Source organism: Erpetoichthys calabaricus, chromosome 11 (assembly GCF_900747795.2).
Source record: "Erpetoichthys calabaricus chromosome 11, fErpCal1.3, whole genome shotgun sequence".
Classification (NCBI taxonomy): domain Eukaryota; kingdom Metazoa; phylum Chordata; class Cladistia; order Polypteriformes; family Polypteridae; genus Erpetoichthys; species Erpetoichthys calabaricus.
This window is the reverse complement of record NC_041404.2, coordinates 44,596,601-44,617,822: the sequence shown is the minus strand read 5'-3', so window position 1 is coordinate 44,617,822 and position 21,222 is coordinate 44,596,601. Positions and strand designations below refer to the sequence as shown.

Sequence of the window (21,222 nt, the reverse complement as noted above, 5' to 3'; positions counted from 1 at the left end):
GTAGCGCTGCTGCCTTGCAGTTAGGAGACCCGGGTTCACTTCCCAGGTCCTCCCTGTGTGGAGTTTGCATGTTCTCCCCGTGTCTGTGTGGGTTTCCTCCAGGTGCTCCGGTTTCCTCCCACAGTCCAAAGACATGCAGGTTAGGTGGATTGGCGATTCTAAATTGGCCCTAGTGTGTGCTGGTGGTGTCGGTGTGTTTGTGTGTGTCCTGCGGTGGGTTGGCACCCTGCCCAGGATTGGTTCCTGCCTTGTGCCCTGTGTTGGCTGGGATTGGCTCCAGCAGACCCCCGTGACCCTGTGTTTGGATTCAGCGGGTTGGAAAATGGATGGATGGATGGATGGATAATATTATACTTTCACACACCTTTCTAAAAAAGACATCAATATCTTGAATCCCACTCCCAGTAATCTTGTTTTTACGGGTCTTCCATATTGATAACTTTGCTTGCCCGATAATAAAATTAATTAAGTTCCTATATTCTCTGGTGTGTTTTGTAATTGTCACCCCAAACACATACACCATGCCATTATACAGGATCCCCAGCCCCCCCCCCCACCATTTTTTCTGTCTTACTAAAAAAGGTCTGGAGCCTCTCACCGTACATAAAAGCATCAAAAACAGTTTCTCTCAGACCACAAAAAGGGCAGCAATCTGAAACCCCCGGATAAGAAGGAGTTCACCGCTAGCATCCTATGCACCAACATCCACTGCAGGTCTCCCACCCTACTGGCCAATGGCGGCTTGTACAATGACCTCCAGGCGGGGTTCGGTACTTGGGGGGGCTCCAAACTTGTTTCTCCAAGGTGTGTTGTGTTTTCATGTCCTCTGTTGTTCCAGGTGGTTCACCTCCACGCATATCCTGCAGAGCTGCTACCCTAGCACTGAAGGCAGAGATGATGCCTCTAGAGAACGTAAGGTTAAAACAACATCGGTCTCTCCATCCCTCAGTTCAGCAGCCTGAGATACATTAAGGGTTGGAAAAGGTGTCTCGTCAGTCAGCTTCAGTCATGAGGTGAAAATTCTGTGTAGGAGTGTCATGGATTCCCTGTCCAGTGATAATTTTATTTGACACCGAAACTTCTCCATTAGGCGCACTGAGTGCACGTGTACACTTTTCCAAGTGTAATTTTCCCAGTCAATAATGTTCTTTATTGTGGTTATTCCATGTATTATGAAATGATGAATAAAATTTTCAGAGAGTCCTGTAGCAGTGCCAACAGCAGGATTATACAGTAGCAGTTCTTCAAGGACCCAAAATGGGGAGAGGTCATCAGTTGCCATGCTGCTAGAAGGCTTTTATAAAAATCTGGCACATGTAAAGTCCTGATCTTATCCAAGTGGCACAGCAGTAAACTTTTACCAAGTCCCATTTGCCTGGACTGTTGAAAGAAAAGTAAGGCCAAGTTCCTCCACTGGCTCTGCTCAACAGGGTACAGCAGTTTCTGAATGGTCTGAAGGCGGAAAGCAGCAATCCTGCTGTTAATGTCAATAAGTCCTTGTCCACCTTTATCCAACAGCAAGAATAAAACACCCTTCCCTAGTCAATGAGTACCATCCCAAAAGAAATCAATAATCGCTTCCTGTATCTGTTGAAGAAGCAAAGGTGGAGATTGTAGACAAATACACTTGTGCCACAGGCTGGAGGTCACCAGGTTACTAATGACCAGCATCCATCCTCTATAGGATAACTGATGGAGGATCCACTTCCACTTACTGAGCTGAGCTGTAACTTTGTCCAACATACCTTCCCAGTTCCTTTGGATGTAGTGGTCATCTCCGAGATGGACTCCCAAGTACAGGAAGCCCCCAGTGGTCCACTGCAGACCCCCCTTCCAGTCAAGGAAGACTACATCCTGTCCAGTTCCCAACCAGCACTGCACTGCTTTTATTCCAATTAATTTTTGCTGAAGACGCTTTACTGTAATTCCTCAGATATTCTGTTAATTTGTCCAAATCCTTTTGGCATAAGCAGTGACTTTCACAGGGTCCATGCTGCAGTTGGGGATGGTGAGACCAGTCAGCACCTTCCTTAGGTGCACCAGGAAAGGCTCCAAAGCCAGAGCATATAACAATCCGGACAAAGAGCAGCCCTGTCTGACTCCTCTTCTGACACTGAAAGGTGCGTACAAGCCACCATTGACCTTTATGATACCAGAAATGTCACTATAAAGTAACCGAATATATTTAATAAAAGACTCCCCAAACCCAAAAGTCTTCATTGTATTCCATGAAATTGAGTGACTGACCCTATCAAATGCTTTTTCCTGGTCCAGAAAAATAAAACCAGTCTGAAAACCAAACAGTTTTTATTAAAAATTGACCTGCCAGCCATGCAGTAATTTTGATCAGGATGCACCACTCTCCCTAAAACTTGAACCATCCTGTTAGCTAAGGCTTTGGAGAGAACTTTGTAATCTGTACATAAGAGAGACACTGGCCGCCAGTTCTTAATGAGACACAAGTCTCCCTTCTTTGGCAGCAGCGTGATCACGGCTCTACAGCAGCTTTTTTCTTTCGTGCCCGATCTTCTCTTTCTCCTTGCTTCTTTTGAGCAGGATGTTTAAATTCACTTTTTTCCTCAGGCTCGTTGCTGCCTCCCTCGTCCATGTCAATGTCTCCCCACACACTCTCTGCTGCTGCCGCTGTCTGACCTACTGTCTCACTACCACCTTCATTCAGTTCATTTCTGGGAGTCACTTGATTCTCCTGCCCTTCAGATCTAGTAGCATTTCTATTCTTATCACCCAGCACCTCTACAAGCGCCTCTACGCCATCAGCCACTACTGGACGATCTTCCACTTCCTGCCCCTCTTTTTCTGTATCTGCATGGCCATTTTTCTTGTTCCCGTGTTGTCTCTCAGGACACTGTTTAATTAAATGCGCTTCACTCCCGCACCCAAAACATTTCATTTCGTTAGAAGTGATGAAAATCACGTAATCAAACTATAGCTCTTTTGCTATAGTATTATTCTTCAGAAAGGGCGGCACATTTGATATTGTCACTCTACAGGACCGAACAACTTAAGGGGAAACCTGTACAAAGGAGTCATTAATAACAACCCCCTTCTCAACCACTATGGGAACCAAATCAACAGAGCTCAGGAAAACAACAATCGACCCGCTCATTCACAAAGCCGACTTGATATTCTCACATCCGACCACCTCACCGACCGCCAACACCCCCACCTCCAATGGGACAAACTCCTCCGATATAAGTTTAACCCCATGGTGGCGGCTTAGACGCTCAAGATTCTCAGCCATTTTGGCCGCTGTGGCCTAAGCCACTCAGTTCAAAACAAGTTTAGCAGTTTTCACCAAATTAAGATAGAATCTAGAAAGATAGAAATAAGAAAGTAGAATTTCAGAAGAAAATAAACACCACACTCACCTCAAAGCATCCACCAGCAGTTCCACTCGCTCACACTCGAGACAACCACCCAGCATACACAGCGAGAGCAACACAGGAAGGAGATAGATAGAAGATAGATAGATAGATAGATAGATAGATAGATAGATAGATAGGATAGATAGATAGATAGATAGATAGATAGATAGATAGATAGATAGATAGATAGATAGATAGATAGATAGATAGATAGATAGATAGATGTGAAAAGCACTATATAATAGATAGATAGATAGATAGATAGATAGATAGATAGATAGATAGATAGATAGATAGATAGATAGATAGATAGATAGATAGATAGATAGATAGATAGATAGATAGATAGGCATGTAATTACAGTATGTAGAGGTTATGTACAGAATACAGTATTAAGCCTGAACTCCTTTCTATTTTCTAAACAGTTCAGTTTATGGGCTGCCAAACCTGATAAGTTTGGAGGAAATGGTGGTGCTTGAGCTTCCAGCACTCACACTTCAATTCACTTCACAGTTTGGTAAAGTTCCTGAACACTTCCGTGCAGATGTGGAAACTTATGAAAACCTTCATTTACATCAAGTCCCCCAATCCATTGAATTGCTGCTGTTGGCACATCATAGATGACCTTGTCTGGCTCTAGAATGATCTCTGTTTACAGTTGCTGATGATTTGTTGGACACTCTGGTTGGATGCATCACAGTCACACTCTGGGGTTGGAACTTTTCCCCCAACCTGTACAAACAATCAGTCCACCAGCCTGTGCAAGTACAGAAATGGTTGAATTGTGCCCAAAATCTGAAGATATCTTGTCTGTTAGCATCAAGCTATGCAGATCTAAAGTGGCAGGTGCTCCTCAGGATTTTTTTCAGTCAGTATGATTGCTTGTTTCAGATCTCATGAAGTTCAGGGTGATGATCTTCTTTATTTAGGTCTGTCAGTCACTAAAGGGAAATCACTGTAGATGGGGAGTGTGTTATTTTTCAGGATAATTTAGTACTTAGAAGCAAGACTCGTGTCCTACTGAGGTATGGGGGTGGGATATGACTGAGCCCTGGAAGCCAGTAAGTTGTTGTAGGATGAATAAAGCACAGGTCATGGTGAATTTGGAACACAGCACTCTGCAGCCAGTTACGGTGCTGAATGCAGAAAGGCAGAGCACTACAGAGGCTAAATAGTCTTGGAGTGACAAAATTGCAGGTTTATTCTTAGCACACATTCCTTGTGACCCTGCGAAAGTCAATTAACCTATCAATGCTCCACACTTTAAAATACTGAAGACATTGAATCGCATTTGAATAACTGTCCACGGTAGGAAAGGGCTATACAGACTAAAATGTTTGGGTCTTTCAGTTTACTGTCCCTCCGTTTGCTTGTCAGGCCTTATCAATCCTAACACTGAAATCACATCTGAAGTCCCCTTTTCTCTTGATCATTAAAGCTGCTTTGCCTTTAAATTCTTTTCTATCTGTTTTGTAAAGGCGGAGAACATCGGCTGTGCTGTCAATCAAATCCTTAGTGCATTCACTTCATTATTTTATATTTCAATTTGATGTGCCGTACATTATTTCAGGGCTCTAACTGGTGTCGACGAATCCCTAGAGCTGATTGTGTGCTTGAATTATCTGGTAATCTTCCAGTTATATTTTGTGTGTTAGTGCACACTGTTCAATTTATTATTTAAAATAAAGGTAGACAGAAAAAAATATGGTAATATCAATTATGCTAATTACGGCACAGGGCATAAAGACGTACACAAGTTGATTCTTTATTAAGGTAATGAATGATTTATTGTGTTGTTCGGCACACAAAATGAGATAATGAGGAGACGTAAGCACCACTTACCTGGCATCAGCTTCACTGTAGTACTCTCTGGCGACGATATCTTCAAAAAGTTCTCCTCCTGTGACTCTGGAAGAAAAATAAAAACATGGATGTAGTTTAGGGCTTTTTGTCAAGCAGGAGTAATTAATAAAAAGAAATAAATAAAAACAATGTTTGCACTTTTAATTTATTCTGATTAGAGACACTTCTATATAAGAGCACAGTCCTGTACAAAGTCATTAGAAATATAAAGAAATGAAGCACAATAATATCATCTATCTATCTATCTATCTATCTATCTATCTATCTATCTATCTATCTATCTATCTATCTATCTATCTATCTATCTATCTATCTATCTATCTATCTATCTATCTATCTATCTATCTATCTATCTATCTATCTATCTATCTATCTATCTATCATACAGTGCCTTTCATTATCTATCTATCTATCTATCTATCTATCTATCTATCTATCTATCTATCTATCTATCTATCTATCTATCTATCTATCTATCTACACAACATTGCCAAAAGTATTGGGACCCCCCCCCTCCAAATCATTGAATTCCGGTGTTCCAATCACTTCCATGGCCACAGGTGTATAAACTCAATCCCCTCGGCATGCAGACTGCTGGCTTCTACAAACATTTGTGACAGAATGGGTCATTCTCAGGAGCTCAGTGAATTCAAGCCGGGTACTGTGATAGGATGCCACTTGCGCAATAAGTACATTTGTGAAATTTCCACTCTACTAAATATTCCACGGTCAACTATTAGTGGTATTATAACAAAGTGGAAGCAATTGGGAACAACAGCAACTCAAATCAGAGCGCGCATGCCACGTCAAATCAGAGAGCGCATGCTGAGGCTCATGGTGTGCAGAAGTCACCAACTTTCTGCACAGTCCATAGCTACAGACCTCCAAACTCAAGAACAGTGTGTAGAGAGAGAGCTTCATGGGATGGGTTTTTATGGCTGAGCAGCTGCATTCAAGCCTTACATCACCAAGTGCCTGGAGGACGGTACTCGCCTGACTACATTGTGCCAAGTATAAAGTTTGGTGGAGGGGGGATTATGGTGTGGGGTTGTTTATCAAGGGTTTGGTTTGGCCCCTTAGTTCCAGTGAAAGGAACTCTTAATGCTTTAGCATACTAAGCCATTTTGGACAATTTCATTCTCCTAACTTTGTGGGAACAGTTTGGAGATGGCCTCTTCCTGTTCCAACATGACAGCGCACCCATCCACTGCAAAAAGGACCCTGCCTAGCCTGCATAGAGCCCTGACCACAACCTGACAGAACACCTTTGAGATGAATTCGAGCGGAGACTGCGAGCGAGTCTGGCCTTCTTGTCTAACATTAGTGCCTGACTTCACAAATGCTCTCCTGGTCCAAAATTCCCACAAACACACTCCTGCACCTTGTGGAAAGCCTTCCCAGAAGAGATGAAGCTGTTATAGCTTCAAAGAGTGGGCCAACTCCATATTAACGCCTATGTATTAAGAATGGGATGTCATTAAAGTTCATGCATGTGTAAAGGCAGGCGTCCCAATACTTTTGGCAATATAGTGTATCTTATTGTGACATGTATGTCTTTCTATCTAGATATCTCCTGTATAGCGCCTTTCATATTTATCTATCTTGTTCAGTGTTTCTCATATGCAACAATAATAATCCTCTAAACATATATATCTATCTAAAATTGCAGAGGAACACATTCTCCCACCGTTTTAGGAGACACGATTAGCATTTTATTTAAAACTCTTTTCATAGAATGGAGTTTTTCCTGCTGGGACCCCAACTCTTTCTCATCTCTTTTATTTATTTATTACATGACGTTTTCCTTTCCTGCTGGAGGATTTGAGAAGTTACAAGAGTCATTCTAGGCAATGATGCCCTTTTGTACAATCCCTTAAAAGTTTGATTTTTCTCTAGCTTTAAAAAAAATAAATACAACTTGTCTTTCCCAACACCTTTGGGGTCTCCTGCTAAGCCTCCTTCAGTGACTAAGCATCTGTGACAGGCTTCCCACGCAGAAAAATGCATGCGTTTTAGAAAACAAGCAACAGTTGGAAGGTGCACATAGTGTGACTGGCAAACAGTGTCCGATTTTTAATTTTTTACACGTGTATTAAGCCGGCAGAGAAGAAGAATTCCATGGGGACTGAACTTCTATCGAACCCCGTGGCGTGAGATGGTTAAGTACAACACTGAGCCATTAGCAGGCAACACAACATCAAAGCGATGCCAAGCCCTCATCATGGGACAAAGTCGTGTAAGGCTGGACTGTCTGATACTCAGATGATGTGATTTTGTGCCTGAATAAGCTTGGAAGAAGTTCAAAGTCATCATTTTCATCCATTCATTGATTGAACTTGTTTATACCTCTCAGGATTCTGGGCGTTATGGTTCTTAATATATAATCTTACAAGGGTGCATGCTCAACCGCCTGACTAACTTTTGGGATTCAATGACTCACTTCACTTTTTAAAGCAAAAACCTACTGTAGCAATAGCAAAAGAATTGCTTTTTATCTGTAAAAATGCCTTGGAATGTCATTCACTATAGAAAGGTGCTATTAAAGTGGACAAGATGGTAGTATCAGTCGGTACCATTGTCAAACCTGATGGCCCAAAGAGATTCATGTCACTTGCTAAGTGCTCAGCTCAAGATCGTAAAGCACAAATAGTAAAAGGAGACACAGAACAGGACGGGTATCCAGCTGCCATCTCCTCAGGATGTGCACAGCAATCACTGCCTTGGGAAGACAAGCAGGATACTTAACCCTTTGAAACCTGCTCTCTCCAGCATTTCAGCTCTATAACCCTAGAACCCTAACCTCCCTAGCAATTTTCAGTCAATTTGAAAACCAAAAACTTTGCTTGTACTTCTCTGAGCACACTATACATCTATTGTCTACACTAAAGTACAACTGAAATCCTTTTCACTTCCTTCTGGAAACCAATAAGAAAAAATAAAAATAAAAGCTGACTTACAGGTAAAAGAAACAGCAGTGTAACTTGCGTAAGTAGTGTAACAGTGTAATTAGATGGCGGTAAATTATGTGCATAGCCTTATATACCAAAGGTTGTTATGCTGATGGTAGATAGGTGCAGCAGCCTTTCAAAAATATGTATCTACAGCAGTAGAATGTGTTGGTCGTTAGTCAGGTCAGCAAGGTTATGACGATAGAGAAGTGAATTGTCATACTGAACTTTCGGGTATACTGTATACCACTATTCGGATGCTCTGAAATTTGGCCTGCCAGGTTCAAAGAGTTAAAGACCTCAGCCTTCCTGCACAGATGCATTTCTCACTCCATTCTTCGGTAAATGGTAACAGAACACTGGCACTCACACCAGTAGATTCAGTGATAGCTTGTACTCACAAGTTTTAAGGTTGCTTAACACTCAGACAAACATTGTAACATAACAAACAGTGCATACACAGTATACTGTATCATTTTTATTAATGCATATTATATATAACTAGCTGTCCCCTGCAGCTCCGCCCACGTAGTAGTGAAGCAGGGCAAACTTTAAAAATCAATTAAAAAAAAATGTAATTCTGGCCAAGTGGAAGTCCAATGTCAAACATTGGCACTATATCTGATTGTGTTCAGCTCTGACGGGAGAGCATCCCCCGCGTGGGGAGAAAAGCATGTGGCCATGTTATCTCTGCCATTGACCAGTTACCCTCTAAAGCACATGTAGCTCTGATCTCTCTCTCAAAAACGTCAAAAGTTACTCCTTAACAATCTGTAGATGATAATGTCTGTTGAACAAGCAGGTATCGCTAGCTAAGCGGAGGTAAGGTACACTCCAACACATGGCGAGAGGTAGAGCAGCTTGAATGGAGGCTGGAACATGAGTGAGTCCACTGCCCACTTCCCCTCAGCCCGCAGCGTCTCTCTCAGATTGACACAAATAAATTGGTACCGCAAGTGAACTATGACACTTAGTGCGATGAGAGAAGTTGCAAAGTCAACCAGAATGTCCAATCAAATTATAGAAAAAAACCTGATCTAAATCTGTTAAGTAGTCTTCTCGTTCGCTAGCTAAGCAGAGGCAAGGTACGCTCCAACACATCGTGAGAGGTAAACCGACTCGAACAAAGGCTGGTGTGTTTATGAAGAGGGCCCCACCTGGCTCCCCACTCCTGATATCACGCTTCCCCCTCCCCTAGCCTCTCTGCGTCTCTCTCTCAGATTTGCGCAAATAAATCAGTACAACAAGCAGACTATGATACTTGGTGCGATGAAAGAATTCGAAAAGTCAACCGGAATATTCAAGCAAATTATAGAAGAAACCCAATCTAAATCCGTTAAGCAGTTCTCTCGTGAAAAGCGGATAGACAGATGTATGGATTTTATATATATATGTGTATATATATATATATATATATATATATATATATATATATATATATATATATATATATATATATACTAGGGGGCTGTGCCCCCTACTCGCTTCGCTCAAGCACCCCACAACCTCCACCCCTGGGGGCACGGTTCACACTAGCCACTTCGCGTCTCTGCCGCTCGCGTTGTGAAGGGGGGTGGGGGGCTGAATGCACGCTAAAGACGGATCAGCTGCTGGCTTGCTGCTAGCTGCTACTGAGCTGCGTGATCTGCATGTCATGCTGCACGTCAGTAATTTAAATCATTTAAAAGCCTGTACAGCAGCTGTCCTTTTGTCTTACTTTCTTGTCTCGTGCGACGTTAAAGTGTCTCCGAGAAATTGTTTGTAAGTAGGGTGTGACGTGCAAGTAGTCTCGCGGGACTTCAAAGTGTTTCTCCAAGATGATCACGTCTCAACCCAAGATTTTTTTACTGTATATAATATATATATATATATATATATATATATTGTGGGACATGGCCGGCCTTTTATCCCGGCCAATACCCCCAGGCCGCCAGGTGGAGCCCTGCCTGCAACATAGAGGTGCCCAGAGTTCCAGCAGAGCATCATGGACAGTGGAGGTTTTCATCACAACCCTGCTGGATACCATGGGAACCTCCAGGGGACACTGCAGGAAGGCCCAGAGACTATTATGTGCCCTATAACCCGGAAGTACGTTGTAGTCATAGCGACAGGAAGAATGACGTGCTTCCGGGGTGAAGGAGAAGAGTTTTTATCTGACCCGGAAGTGTTCCAGGTCACGTGGACAGAGGGCGAGACACTTCCGGGTCAAGGACTATAAAAGGACTATGGGAAATCCCAGACGTGGAGCTGAGCTGGGTGTAAGGGTGGCAACACGTCTGGGAGTGTGGAGGATGATGATTATTGAGTATTGTAGTGATTATTGGTAATTTATGAGTATTGTGGAGTGGAGGGTGCTTTGTGCACGTTATTGTTCAAATAAAAATAATATTTGGACTTTTACCTGGTGTCTGGAGTCAAGTCAGAGGGTTCAAGAGGACGACAGCGCCCTCTATCAGTCACAATATATATACAGTGTATGTTGCATGCTAACTACTATGTATTTTTATTTTTTTTCTCAGCTGTTGTTAGGAGACATGCCAAGTACAAATGTCATTGTAATAACTACACATGACAATAGACTTGACTTGATATTATACCTTGGAAAGCCCCCCCATATTGAAAAGGTGCTACAGTGCCTTCAGAAAGTATTCACTCTCCATCATTTATTTTGCATTTTGTTATGTTGCCACCCTATGCTAAAATCATTTCAGTTTATTGTTTTTCTCTCATTATGAAATACTCCATACCCCAGAATGGCCAAAGCAAAAACTATTAGCAATGTTTGCATGTATTAAAAGTAGGAAAACTCAAATATCACACTGACACAAGTATTCGGACTTGTTCCTATGACACCTGAAATTTGGTTCATTCTACTGATCAACACTGAGATGTTTTTACATCTTGTTTGGACTCCACCTGTGGTCCCTTCATTAGATTGCACTTGATCAGCCAAAGCACATATCTGTCTATAGAAGGTCTAACAACTGAGACAAAACCAAGCCATGAAGTTGAAGGATTTGCCTGAAGAACTTGGAAACTGGATTATGTTGAGGCACAGAGAAGACTACACAAATACATTCTGCAGCACTGAATGTTCCCAAGAGCATAGCTCTCAAATGCAAGAAGTTTGGAACAACCACAACACTTCCTTTAGCTGGCCACCTGGCCAAACTGAGCAATGGTGGGAGCAGGGCCATATTTAGACAGGCAACCAAGAACCCAATGGTCACTCTGCCTGAGCTTTAGAGAACCTGTGAGGAAATGGGAGAAACCTCTTCAAGGACAACTATCACTGCAACAATCCACTGATTTGGATTTTACGACAGAGTGGGCAGACAGAAATGTCATTTTTGCAGAGCTTGGTGGAATACAAAAAGGTTCCTAAAAGACTCTCAGACTGTGAGAAACAAGATTCTCCAGTCTGATGAAAACAAAATGAGAATCCTGACTGGAGGAAACCAGGCACCACTCATGGCCTGTGGTAAATGTGGTGTTGGCAGCATCATTGTCTGGGGTGGCTTTTCAGTGGCAGTGACTGGGAGACTAGCAGGGTTGAGAAATAAACTGAACAAAACAAAGTACAGAGACATCCTAAATTAAAACCTGCTCCAGAGTGCAAACTGGGCTGAAAGTTCACCTTCCAACAAGACAAAGACCCTAAGCTCAAAGCAAAGACAACATAGGAGTGGCTTAGAGGCAATTCTAGAAATGTTCTTGAGTTCCCCAGCAACAGTCCATACTTGAACCCAACTCAAACATCTCTGGGGAGATTTAAAAATAGCTGACCCCCTGATGGTCTCCATTCAGCCTAACCAAGCTTAAGAGGATCTGTAGAGAGGAATGGCAGGAAATCCCCAAACTCAAGTGTGTGAAGCCTGTCACGTCAGACCCAAGTAGATTCCCAGGGTATCAAGGCAAGAAAACTTTGTGTTTTTATTTTTACAAATTTCCAAAACCCTGTTTTCCTATAGTCATTCTGGAGAATTACGTGTTCACTTTATGAGGCAAAATTTAATTGAAGTATTTCGAGCACTGGGCTGCAACATAACAGCATGTGAAAATAAAAAGAAGGGGTCCGAATACTTCCTGAATCCACGATATTTAAGCTCACAACGCTGCAGGTTCAATTCCTGCTGCTATTTCACTTCACCTGGTTAAGTGTTCATGCTGTACAAATAAGGAAGTGACTGCATTTTATTTGTAAGACAAAAATGGAAAGTCGCTATTTTAGATCTCAAGCCAGCAGGTTCAGTCCACACCACTGATGCACTAAGTGACAGGAGGAGATTCGCTTCACCTGCTAAATGCTCACATAATGATAATAATAACATGAATTTCACCATGGGACTAGTAAAGTTTATTTAATCTAATCTACTGTACATAACATCTGAAAAGTTCTTTGGGTGCTGTGTATGATGGAAAGGCGCTATATAAGTCATAAAAGGCAGGTTCAGTCTGTACTTACTTCTCGGTCTCAGTGACTCACTTGACTTGTTAATAATGTGGAAATATGGACACATCTGCATTGGACCTTTAAAGTTCCTCGGCTTGCTTTCACTATAATAAGATACTACAGTATATAAGACCACAAGTCTGACCTGCCAGCTTTTATATTCTAGTAAAACCTTGAAACGACGGGGATTCTTTTTCCTAAGACTGCAATTTTAGAATTTCTCCTGTAATTCTTCCACATGACATAAATGACAAATTTGCCATTCAGAAACGCTTTAAAAGAGGGTGTTTAATTGAAAAAAAAAGAAAAAAGTTATGACAAATTATTTGTATTTAATTTAATGGGGGGTGGGGGGGGAGTAAAAGAGACATGGCAATATCCATCCATCCATTATCCAACCTGCTATATCCTAATTACAGGGTCATGGGGGTCTACTGGAGCCAATCCGAGCCAACACAGGGTGTAAGACAGGAAACAAACTCTGGGCAGGGTGCCAGCCCACCGCAGGGCACACACACACACACACACACACACACACACACACACACACACACACATACACCAAGCACACACTAGGGACAATGTAGAATCGCCAATGCACCTAACCTGCATGTTTTTGGACTGTGGGAGGAAACCCACGCAGACACAGGCAGAACATGCAAACTCCACGCAGGGAGGACCCAGGAAGCTAACTACACTACCCACTGCGCCACCGTGCCACCCGACATGACAATATGATTATTAATAATTTTTAGGAGGCCTGAATTAGCATTCATCTGACAACCCACCCATGATTTACGAAAGTTGCTTTGGGGTGGTAGACTGTTGCATGTTTAAATTACATCCAGTGTTGTGCAAGTTCACACCTCACAAAAACTCGCTCAAAGTTCAGTTCACACAGATTAAAATGAATAAATTCACATTCATAATTCACCATTTCAATTTTGAACTAGTTCATGTTCAGTTCATTTTGTATTTTTTAAGGCATGAGAATAAATGACCCATGAGTTTACTTTTTTCAATTTTGCATGCCTTATATTAGGCTATTACAGCGTTCTTGAATGAAATACAATAATTATGAAGACACTTTATTGAGTTATGCCCAGCAACATACATGTATAACCATATACACTAATATCCTCCCAATCAAAAAAGAAATTAGATAGATGAAAGTATACATATAAATTACCGCTTCCCAACCGTGTAACACAAATGGTGACTGTGGCATCAGCGTGTAGGTGAGCTAACCTATTACACTGCCGGTCAAAATTCGCGTCACATTTTGCATGTCCAACGGGGAAAAATATCAAGTGGCATCGCGACGTACGACGTTTTCCTAAAAGCGAAAGCGGAGCTTCACCGCATGCTCGTGTCAGCGGGGGTCCAGCGTAAGCACAAGCGGGCAGATAATGACAGGGCCTATTTGATTTGACGTTGTTTTTTCCGAATATAAAATAAATGGCAAAAAATTCGTACAAAATAAATATTTGTAAAAATCCACTGTTTGTGCTTCTCCGAATACAGTATTCGGATTAGGCTCCACCCCTACATTACAGGCAAATCGTTTAATCTGGACCTACACCAGATCCAGAATGTCACATCAAACTGAACTAGCTCACGTTCAAGTTCATCACTTCTTTAAGTTCTTAGAAAAATAAGCTTGTTCAATGAACGTGCTCCTTTGACCGAGTTCATGCACAACTCTGATTACATCCCCTCCCACCACTTCACGAGTGATGAGTTAAACACATTAAATTCAATTTGCATACACTTTCATTTTTAAGTTCACTATTGTGAAGCCTCAGCACATAAGAAATTTAACAAATGTGAGGAGACCATTAAGTCCAATGAGCTCTTTGTTTAGCTAGTTGCTACACTGCCACAACACCTCATCCAGAACCTTCGAGTTTCGGTTTGTAATGTGGGGCGCTGTGGCACCCCCCCCCCCAATATTTTAAAAACTCTTAATTAGGTAATTTGAAATAATCACAAAATAAATGTGTTTATTTGCACAATGTGCCTGCTGTCAGCACATGTCAACCTCCATTAAAAACAGATTTCTACTTGTATTTGTTGAATTTCTGTAGACCTATGTTTCCAGAGTGAAGGATGCCGGCCAAATGAGTGTCTATGTGAGTCCTTGATCTTTTGACAAGCAGCTGACCTGAGGCTGCCTTTTAATTGGTCGCTTTCAGATTTTTCCGGGAATGCAGCTCTGTGTGCCACTCCCACATTTATTGGCAGCGAATTAGCATTGTTTTAGGTTTTTTTAATCTATTGTGATTGGACAATTTTTGACACGCCGTGTCATATTGATGTCAATTGTTTACAGTTCACACCTGCCTTTAAAGTTATGCAACTACAGATGAGCGAGCAAGCGGAACTTCAGAAATTAAAGAAAATTTGGTTATTACTTTAACAAAATACCCCTTCATAAATCGTTCACTTGAAAAAAAAAAGAAGATAAAGGAGCTTGGACCGAACCGACCTGACTTAAGAATTTGAGGATGAGTTTACACCAGGCATGTGCAACCTTGACAGGACTATGGGCCGGATTAGAAAGTAGAAAGATTACGCGGGCCGGAGTACTTCAGGATATATATGTATTTCTGAAAATCGAAAATGCAAGAAGGCCAAAAAAAAACAACAAATATTTATTAATATATTATTTAATAAAAACTCTTTATTAATGCGACGATTGAGATTGCATGGTGGTCACAAGCTTATCAATATTAGGAGATATTGTGGACGTGGAAACTCGCAACGTGTTTTCTAGGTGCTCATCAGTAATTCGCGTCCTGGTTTTGGATTTTACGAAGTTCATCCTTGAAAAAAGTTGCTCGCATTTATAGGTGCTGCCAAATAGAGTCATTCTTTTCTGAGCAAAAGCTGTGAGCTTTGGAAACTTGTCACGTGGGAAATAGTTTTTATAAAAGTCAAGTAATTCAATATCATTGAATTTTGATTTCAGGACAAGGTTCTCTTGTAGTTCAATTAATTCCATTTGCAATGAAAGTGGAGCTAGTTCGACATCAACATCAAATGGACAAGAGAAAATTTGCAAGTTTGCTTCTTGATTTTTAAAATCACGGAACCTAGTGTTGAATTCTCCACTCAATGAATTTAATTCATTCGCAAACGATTCACAATCAAAATCTTCGTGGTTCGCAAGTGTGGGAAAATGATAAGTATTGCCTTCCTTTAATTGGCTTTCCCAGAGTCGAAGCTTATTTTGAAATGATTTTATGTGTCCATAAAGCTCATGAATCATTTGTCCCTGAGTTTGTAATTTAGCATTAAGTTCATTTAGATGTGTTGTTAGGTCGACAAGAAATGCAAGATCACACAGCCAGGGTTTGTTTTCTAGCTCAGGAATAGGTTTTCCTTTCATGTCCATGAAAAGAGATACCTCATTTCTCAAATCATAAAAACGTTTCAACATTTTTCCCTTGCTAAGCCAACGCACTTCACAATAAAATGTAAGATCTTCATGATCAGAAAGAACATCAGCCAGAAATTCTTGAAATTGGCGGTGATTTAGCGCCCTGGATTTAATGAAGTTTATACATGCAGTTATTGTGCCCATCACATGTGCAAATTTAACTGATTTTGCACATAAGTTTTGCTGGTGTATAATGCAATGCAATACCGACAAATCTTCGGTACTGATTTTGTTACTTGATAATTCGGTTTTTATTTGGGCAACAACTCCGATGTTTGGTCCAATCATCGATGGAGCTCCATCGGTGGATATTCCGCATAACTTTTCCCACTTTAAATCAAATACAGTAAAAACAGTTTTTACTTCCTGGAAAATGTCTTCACCCCTTGTTGTATTCTTCATTGGTTGGAGAGCAAGCAATTCTTCCGTACAATTGAAGCTAGCGTCAACTCCGTGAATAAATATAGCCAATTGAGCGGTATCGTTGGAGTCTGTACTCTCATCAAGAGCAATGGAAAATGCTTCAAATTCTGATGCAATATTTTTAATGCTTAATTTTATGTCACTGGCCATTTCGTCGATTCGTCGGGTTATTGTCCAACGAGAAAGACTTATCTTTTCCATTTCATGGCTTTTCTCTGGACACAGAACATTCGTGACTGCAGTAAGGCATTCCTTGACAAACTCGCCTTCAGAATATGGTTTTGAGTGCTTCGCAATTTTTTCGCTAACAATAAAACTTGCACGAACAATATTGTCAGCTACATCAGTATGTTTGCGGAATAACATCTGTTGTGCCGATACACATTTTTTCAAATTTTGTATCTTATCTGTTCTTAGTTTACCTTTGTAACTGTTGTAATTAGCGTGTTTTGTATTGTAGTGTCTTTTTAAATTGTATTCCTTTAAAACTGAAATACTTTCCAAGCATATCAAACAAAAAGGTTTTTCTTTCTGCATTATAAAAAAATAATCGTCAGTCCATTTCTCTTGAAATGTACGACTCTCAGCGTCCACTTTTCTCTTCTTTGTTGAAGCCATCTTAATTAGGGTTTGATCAAAAATTCACAAGTATTTGTAAGTATTGAAATGTAGGCCGATATAGCGTGAAACTCGAAACAACATGCAGATAGGTACAGCACTAGCAAAAACCATGAAAAGACTGCGCTATGCTACACACGACAGCAGAGCAGAGAGATGCAGCAGAGTCAACGACTACGTGACTACGAGCTCTTGCACACTTTAAACGTGCGACAGTTCCAGACGTGCCGTAAAAGAGGGGGAAGCACAATATAAAGTACTGTACTTCAGAAAGCACTGGCCGCATCATACTATCAAAAATAATCCAACAATACCACAAGAACAAACAGGCATCACCAAGAGGGTTAATGGGCCAGATTCAATGATATTTGGAAAAGTCGTCGCGGGCCGTATAAAATCAGTACGCGGGCCGGATTTGGCCCGCGGGCCGTAGGTTGCACATGCCTGGTTTACACACTGACTTTTTCCTGTCTTGTTATGACAGACTTAGCTGGCTAACTGGGTGTGGTGTTAAGTAATGTCTTCTTTGTACTTTCCCTGTTTGCTGTTTCAAAGTGCCTAAGCCGAAGCGTTGTGGACAATGATGGAGGTATGAGAGAAAGCCAAGCAGCATGAAAGTAGTTGCAGTCAACCAGACAATAAATAGAATGAAACAAAATTTTTTTTGGCAGCCTTAATATTGCTGAACAGCTGGATGAAGGCTACAGGACTGGCATTAGAAGGCACAACAAAGAGGAGACCAAAAATTGACACATTCTGTCCAGAATAATAGATGAGGTTAGTAGAACAGTGGTGTGCCTTGGGATGATTTTGGTTACAAAAAGTGGCCACTACAGAAAACTCTGATCTAGATAATAGTATGCAACTTATTTTTTGGCAGGCTTAGGGAAATGACTCAGTTTAATAAGTAATGGAGAAATTTTTAGGCCTGAAGGAAAGGAGGACAAAATGAATGTTCAAGGAAATATAGGTATCCTGATTGTAAAGGCAGAATAAGATTTAGGTTGGACTTGTCCTGTGGGTGTAGGACAAGACAGGCTGGGGTGGCAAGTTATGTTATAAGATGTGGGGTCTGTGGACAGTGGACAATGTCCACAAGGCAGAGACAAGGCGGAGTGGTGGCTCTGAGGCTAGGGATCTGCACTGGCAATCGGAAGGTTGCCGGTTTAAATGCCAAAAAGGAACTCTGCTCTGTTGGGCCCTTAAGCAAGGCCCTTAACCTGCAATTGCTGAGCACTTTGAGTAGTGAGAAAAGTGCTATATAAATGCAAAGAATTATTATTATTATTAATGTGGACAATGTGAACTTGTGCCCAGGTGAGGTAAGCATGCCGAACCTGCATAAGACTGGGCAGACTGGCAGCAAGTGCAGAATACCATTAGGGTGGGAAGGACTCTATGGGTGTGGTAAATGATAAACTGGGATGTGAGACATGAGAAAAATGAGAGGACTTGTGATTAGATGATGTGGGTTTATGGAAGACAGCAGAAATGGCCAAGGACTGGGCACTCTATTTGCAGAAGCAGAATAAGTTTTGGATTATAGGACAGAAGGAAGTCCACATTACTGGAAGATTATGGAGGTGGGGGTGCGGACATTATGGTGTGGGTTTTGGCAGAATGGGAAACTGGGCAAGTTGGCAGAAGATTTGGCAATTTAGAGACAAGTGTAGCGTACAATTTGGGTGGCAGGTGCACCTGTTCCTTTCCACATCTAGAGGGCAGGTTATGAGAAGAATAAGGGGACTGTGGATATCACAGACTGAAGTTTTGGAAACACAGCAAGATTACATATTAGCCTGGATTTGTCCTATGGGTCTGGTACTGGATGTGCATTGACATTATGATGAGGACCACGAAACCAGAAAGATAGATAAATAGATACGAATGGCACTATATAAATAATAGATGTGAAAGGCACTATATAAAAGATAAGTGCTGCTTCAGTTTGTCCCGTCAAACGCTGTGCCCTGCCCAAATTTTTTTTCACCAGCCGCCACTGGATCCTGCTTAAAAGTTGTCAATGTTTCTGCTTCGACTCCATGCCTCGGTAGTTTGTTCGAAATTCCCACAACTACTGCACAAAGAAGTGCTTCCTGGCTTTAGCCCTAACTGCACTTTATAGAGTCCTGGACTACAATTCCCATCATTCCCTGCAGGTGACTGAATGGGTACCAAAGCCCAGGGATACTGCCATCTAGCAGATATAGGGATCATACAGTCTTGATATGGAGCTTCCCCCAAATCTCTCCATTGTATTGGTCTCTTGGCCGGGTAAGGGAATGGGGCCAATCCCAGCAGGGATGCCAGCCCATGCGTGTTGTGCATCACAGCGCTTTCAGAAAATGAGAAGGGATTAGATGAGACTTCAAGTTAAAATTACTCTGCATTTCGGTGCATTCTATTGTGTTAAATTTATATGGAAAGCTTGTTTAATTTCAATTAATTGGACCTTTCACATAAGGCAATACAACCATGCTTTTACAAAAGAGCAATTATCATGTATACCTCCGGTAGAGCTGCATGGCACCAAGTTAAGCTGCTCTAGTGAAGGCGTTATTGAGGGACGAATAAATGACTTGTTCAAGTGATCCGCTCAGATTTCTCTTTCATCAAGACATGTGTCTCCCCAGCCACCCTCATCGAGATGGTGGAGCACACAGACAGTGCAGCACACAAATGGCTGAATGGCTATATATTATTTAAAAGAGCACTTTATTTAGCAATTTCCTTTCTTTCTACCCCTAGAGGCTATTCAGGATTCACTTTGTCTTTGCCTTCTACGTCTGACATACCTAAACGAAGTCTGTCTGGAACATAAATCCATCTTAAAGTGTTCTGCTTCAGCCCTCTGCTGCCACATGTATGCCGGTCCGCTTATGTTTGAAATTGTGCACATATTCTACACTGTGCGGGTGTGGGCATGTGGCACAGAATAAGAGAAAAAACAGCTCTGTGAATTTTCTCTTCTGCCGGGTTGTCTGCATCTGAATCAAATGTCACATTTCTGCCAGCTTTCCCGCAGAGAGCTGCATCTAACAAAACTCAGTCAGCATTGATTGCTCTTGCTGGAACAGGAAGGTCCAAGAATGGCACAAATCAAATTTAGCCCTGTCTGCAGTCAGAATTGCACAGTTTGAAACTGAATTATGAGAGCTGGACATGGCCATTACAAACACTAAATTTAGTTCTGTTATATATGGGTTGTTAACTTTTATTGTGAGAGAATATAAACATAAACTTTTTTAAAACAAACCAACCCAACAAAAGACAGGACAATTGATTCCACACAACCATAGGTGATGTGACTTGCTTGGATTTACAAATTTGGAAATGGGACTGGAAATGCCATCCAGATGCTGTATAACCCACCACCATAATCACAATGATAAGAAATGTGGTGACATATCCATCCATCCATTTTGATTTTCCATTTCAGAGCCACGGTGAACTAGAACTTTGGTATCATTGGACCCAGCAAAAGAACCAGGCCAGGATGGATTTCCAGACTGTCACAGGGCATGCTTGCCCACAATTCAAAGTCAAAGATTTTGTTCATTAGTTTTTTTGTAACAACGAATCATATTAAAAACAGCAGTGATAACAGAATGCAGTTACATGTGTTAAACGATGACCAGTGCACTTTGATATGCTGTAGCATGCTGGGTCAGTAAGAACTTCAAGAGAGGGCTGCTGAACAAACAAGCTGCCATGTTCAGTTATGGGATGCCTTCTGGACCTGCTGGAGGTTGTAGTGGAACGGAGAATGAAGAAATACTGATGGCATAATGCTGTACACCCTCTCCATGATGTGCTTGCACTGAGGACATTGAGCTAACATATATCTCAAGAAATATTATTCATGACAATATGTCTTTATGTTGCCTCACTAGGACTGCTATCTTATCTTTAGCCAATTCAGAAGTTTCTTTTTTGTAATTCTTTAAAGGGATTGAGGGGGCTTGTTGTTGTTTGCTATAATACTGAATTTCTAAATTTCTTGAGCTTGTATGAAAGCTAGCTTTCCCATTTGGTACTATCTATCTATCTATCTATCTATCTATCTATCTATCTATCTATCTATCTATC

At 41.4% G+C, this 21,222-nt stretch overlaps 1 protein-coding gene across 2 annotated transcripts in view; it reads right to left on the bottom strand.

Annotated features, from left to right (window-relative positions):
- camk2a (calcium/calmodulin-dependent protein kinase II alpha) overlaps positions 1 to 21,222 on the bottom strand; it is a 432,468-nt gene that overhangs the window by 138,060 nt on the left and 273,186 nt on the right. For both annotated transcript variants that reach the window (XM_028813039.2, XM_028813038.2), the window contains exon 5: positions 5,229 to 5,294. In XM_028813039.2, the coding sequence (XP_028668872.1) occupies positions 5,229 to 5,294 (66 nt within the window). The remainder of the gene's footprint in view (positions 1 to 5,228; positions 5,295 to 21,222) is intronic.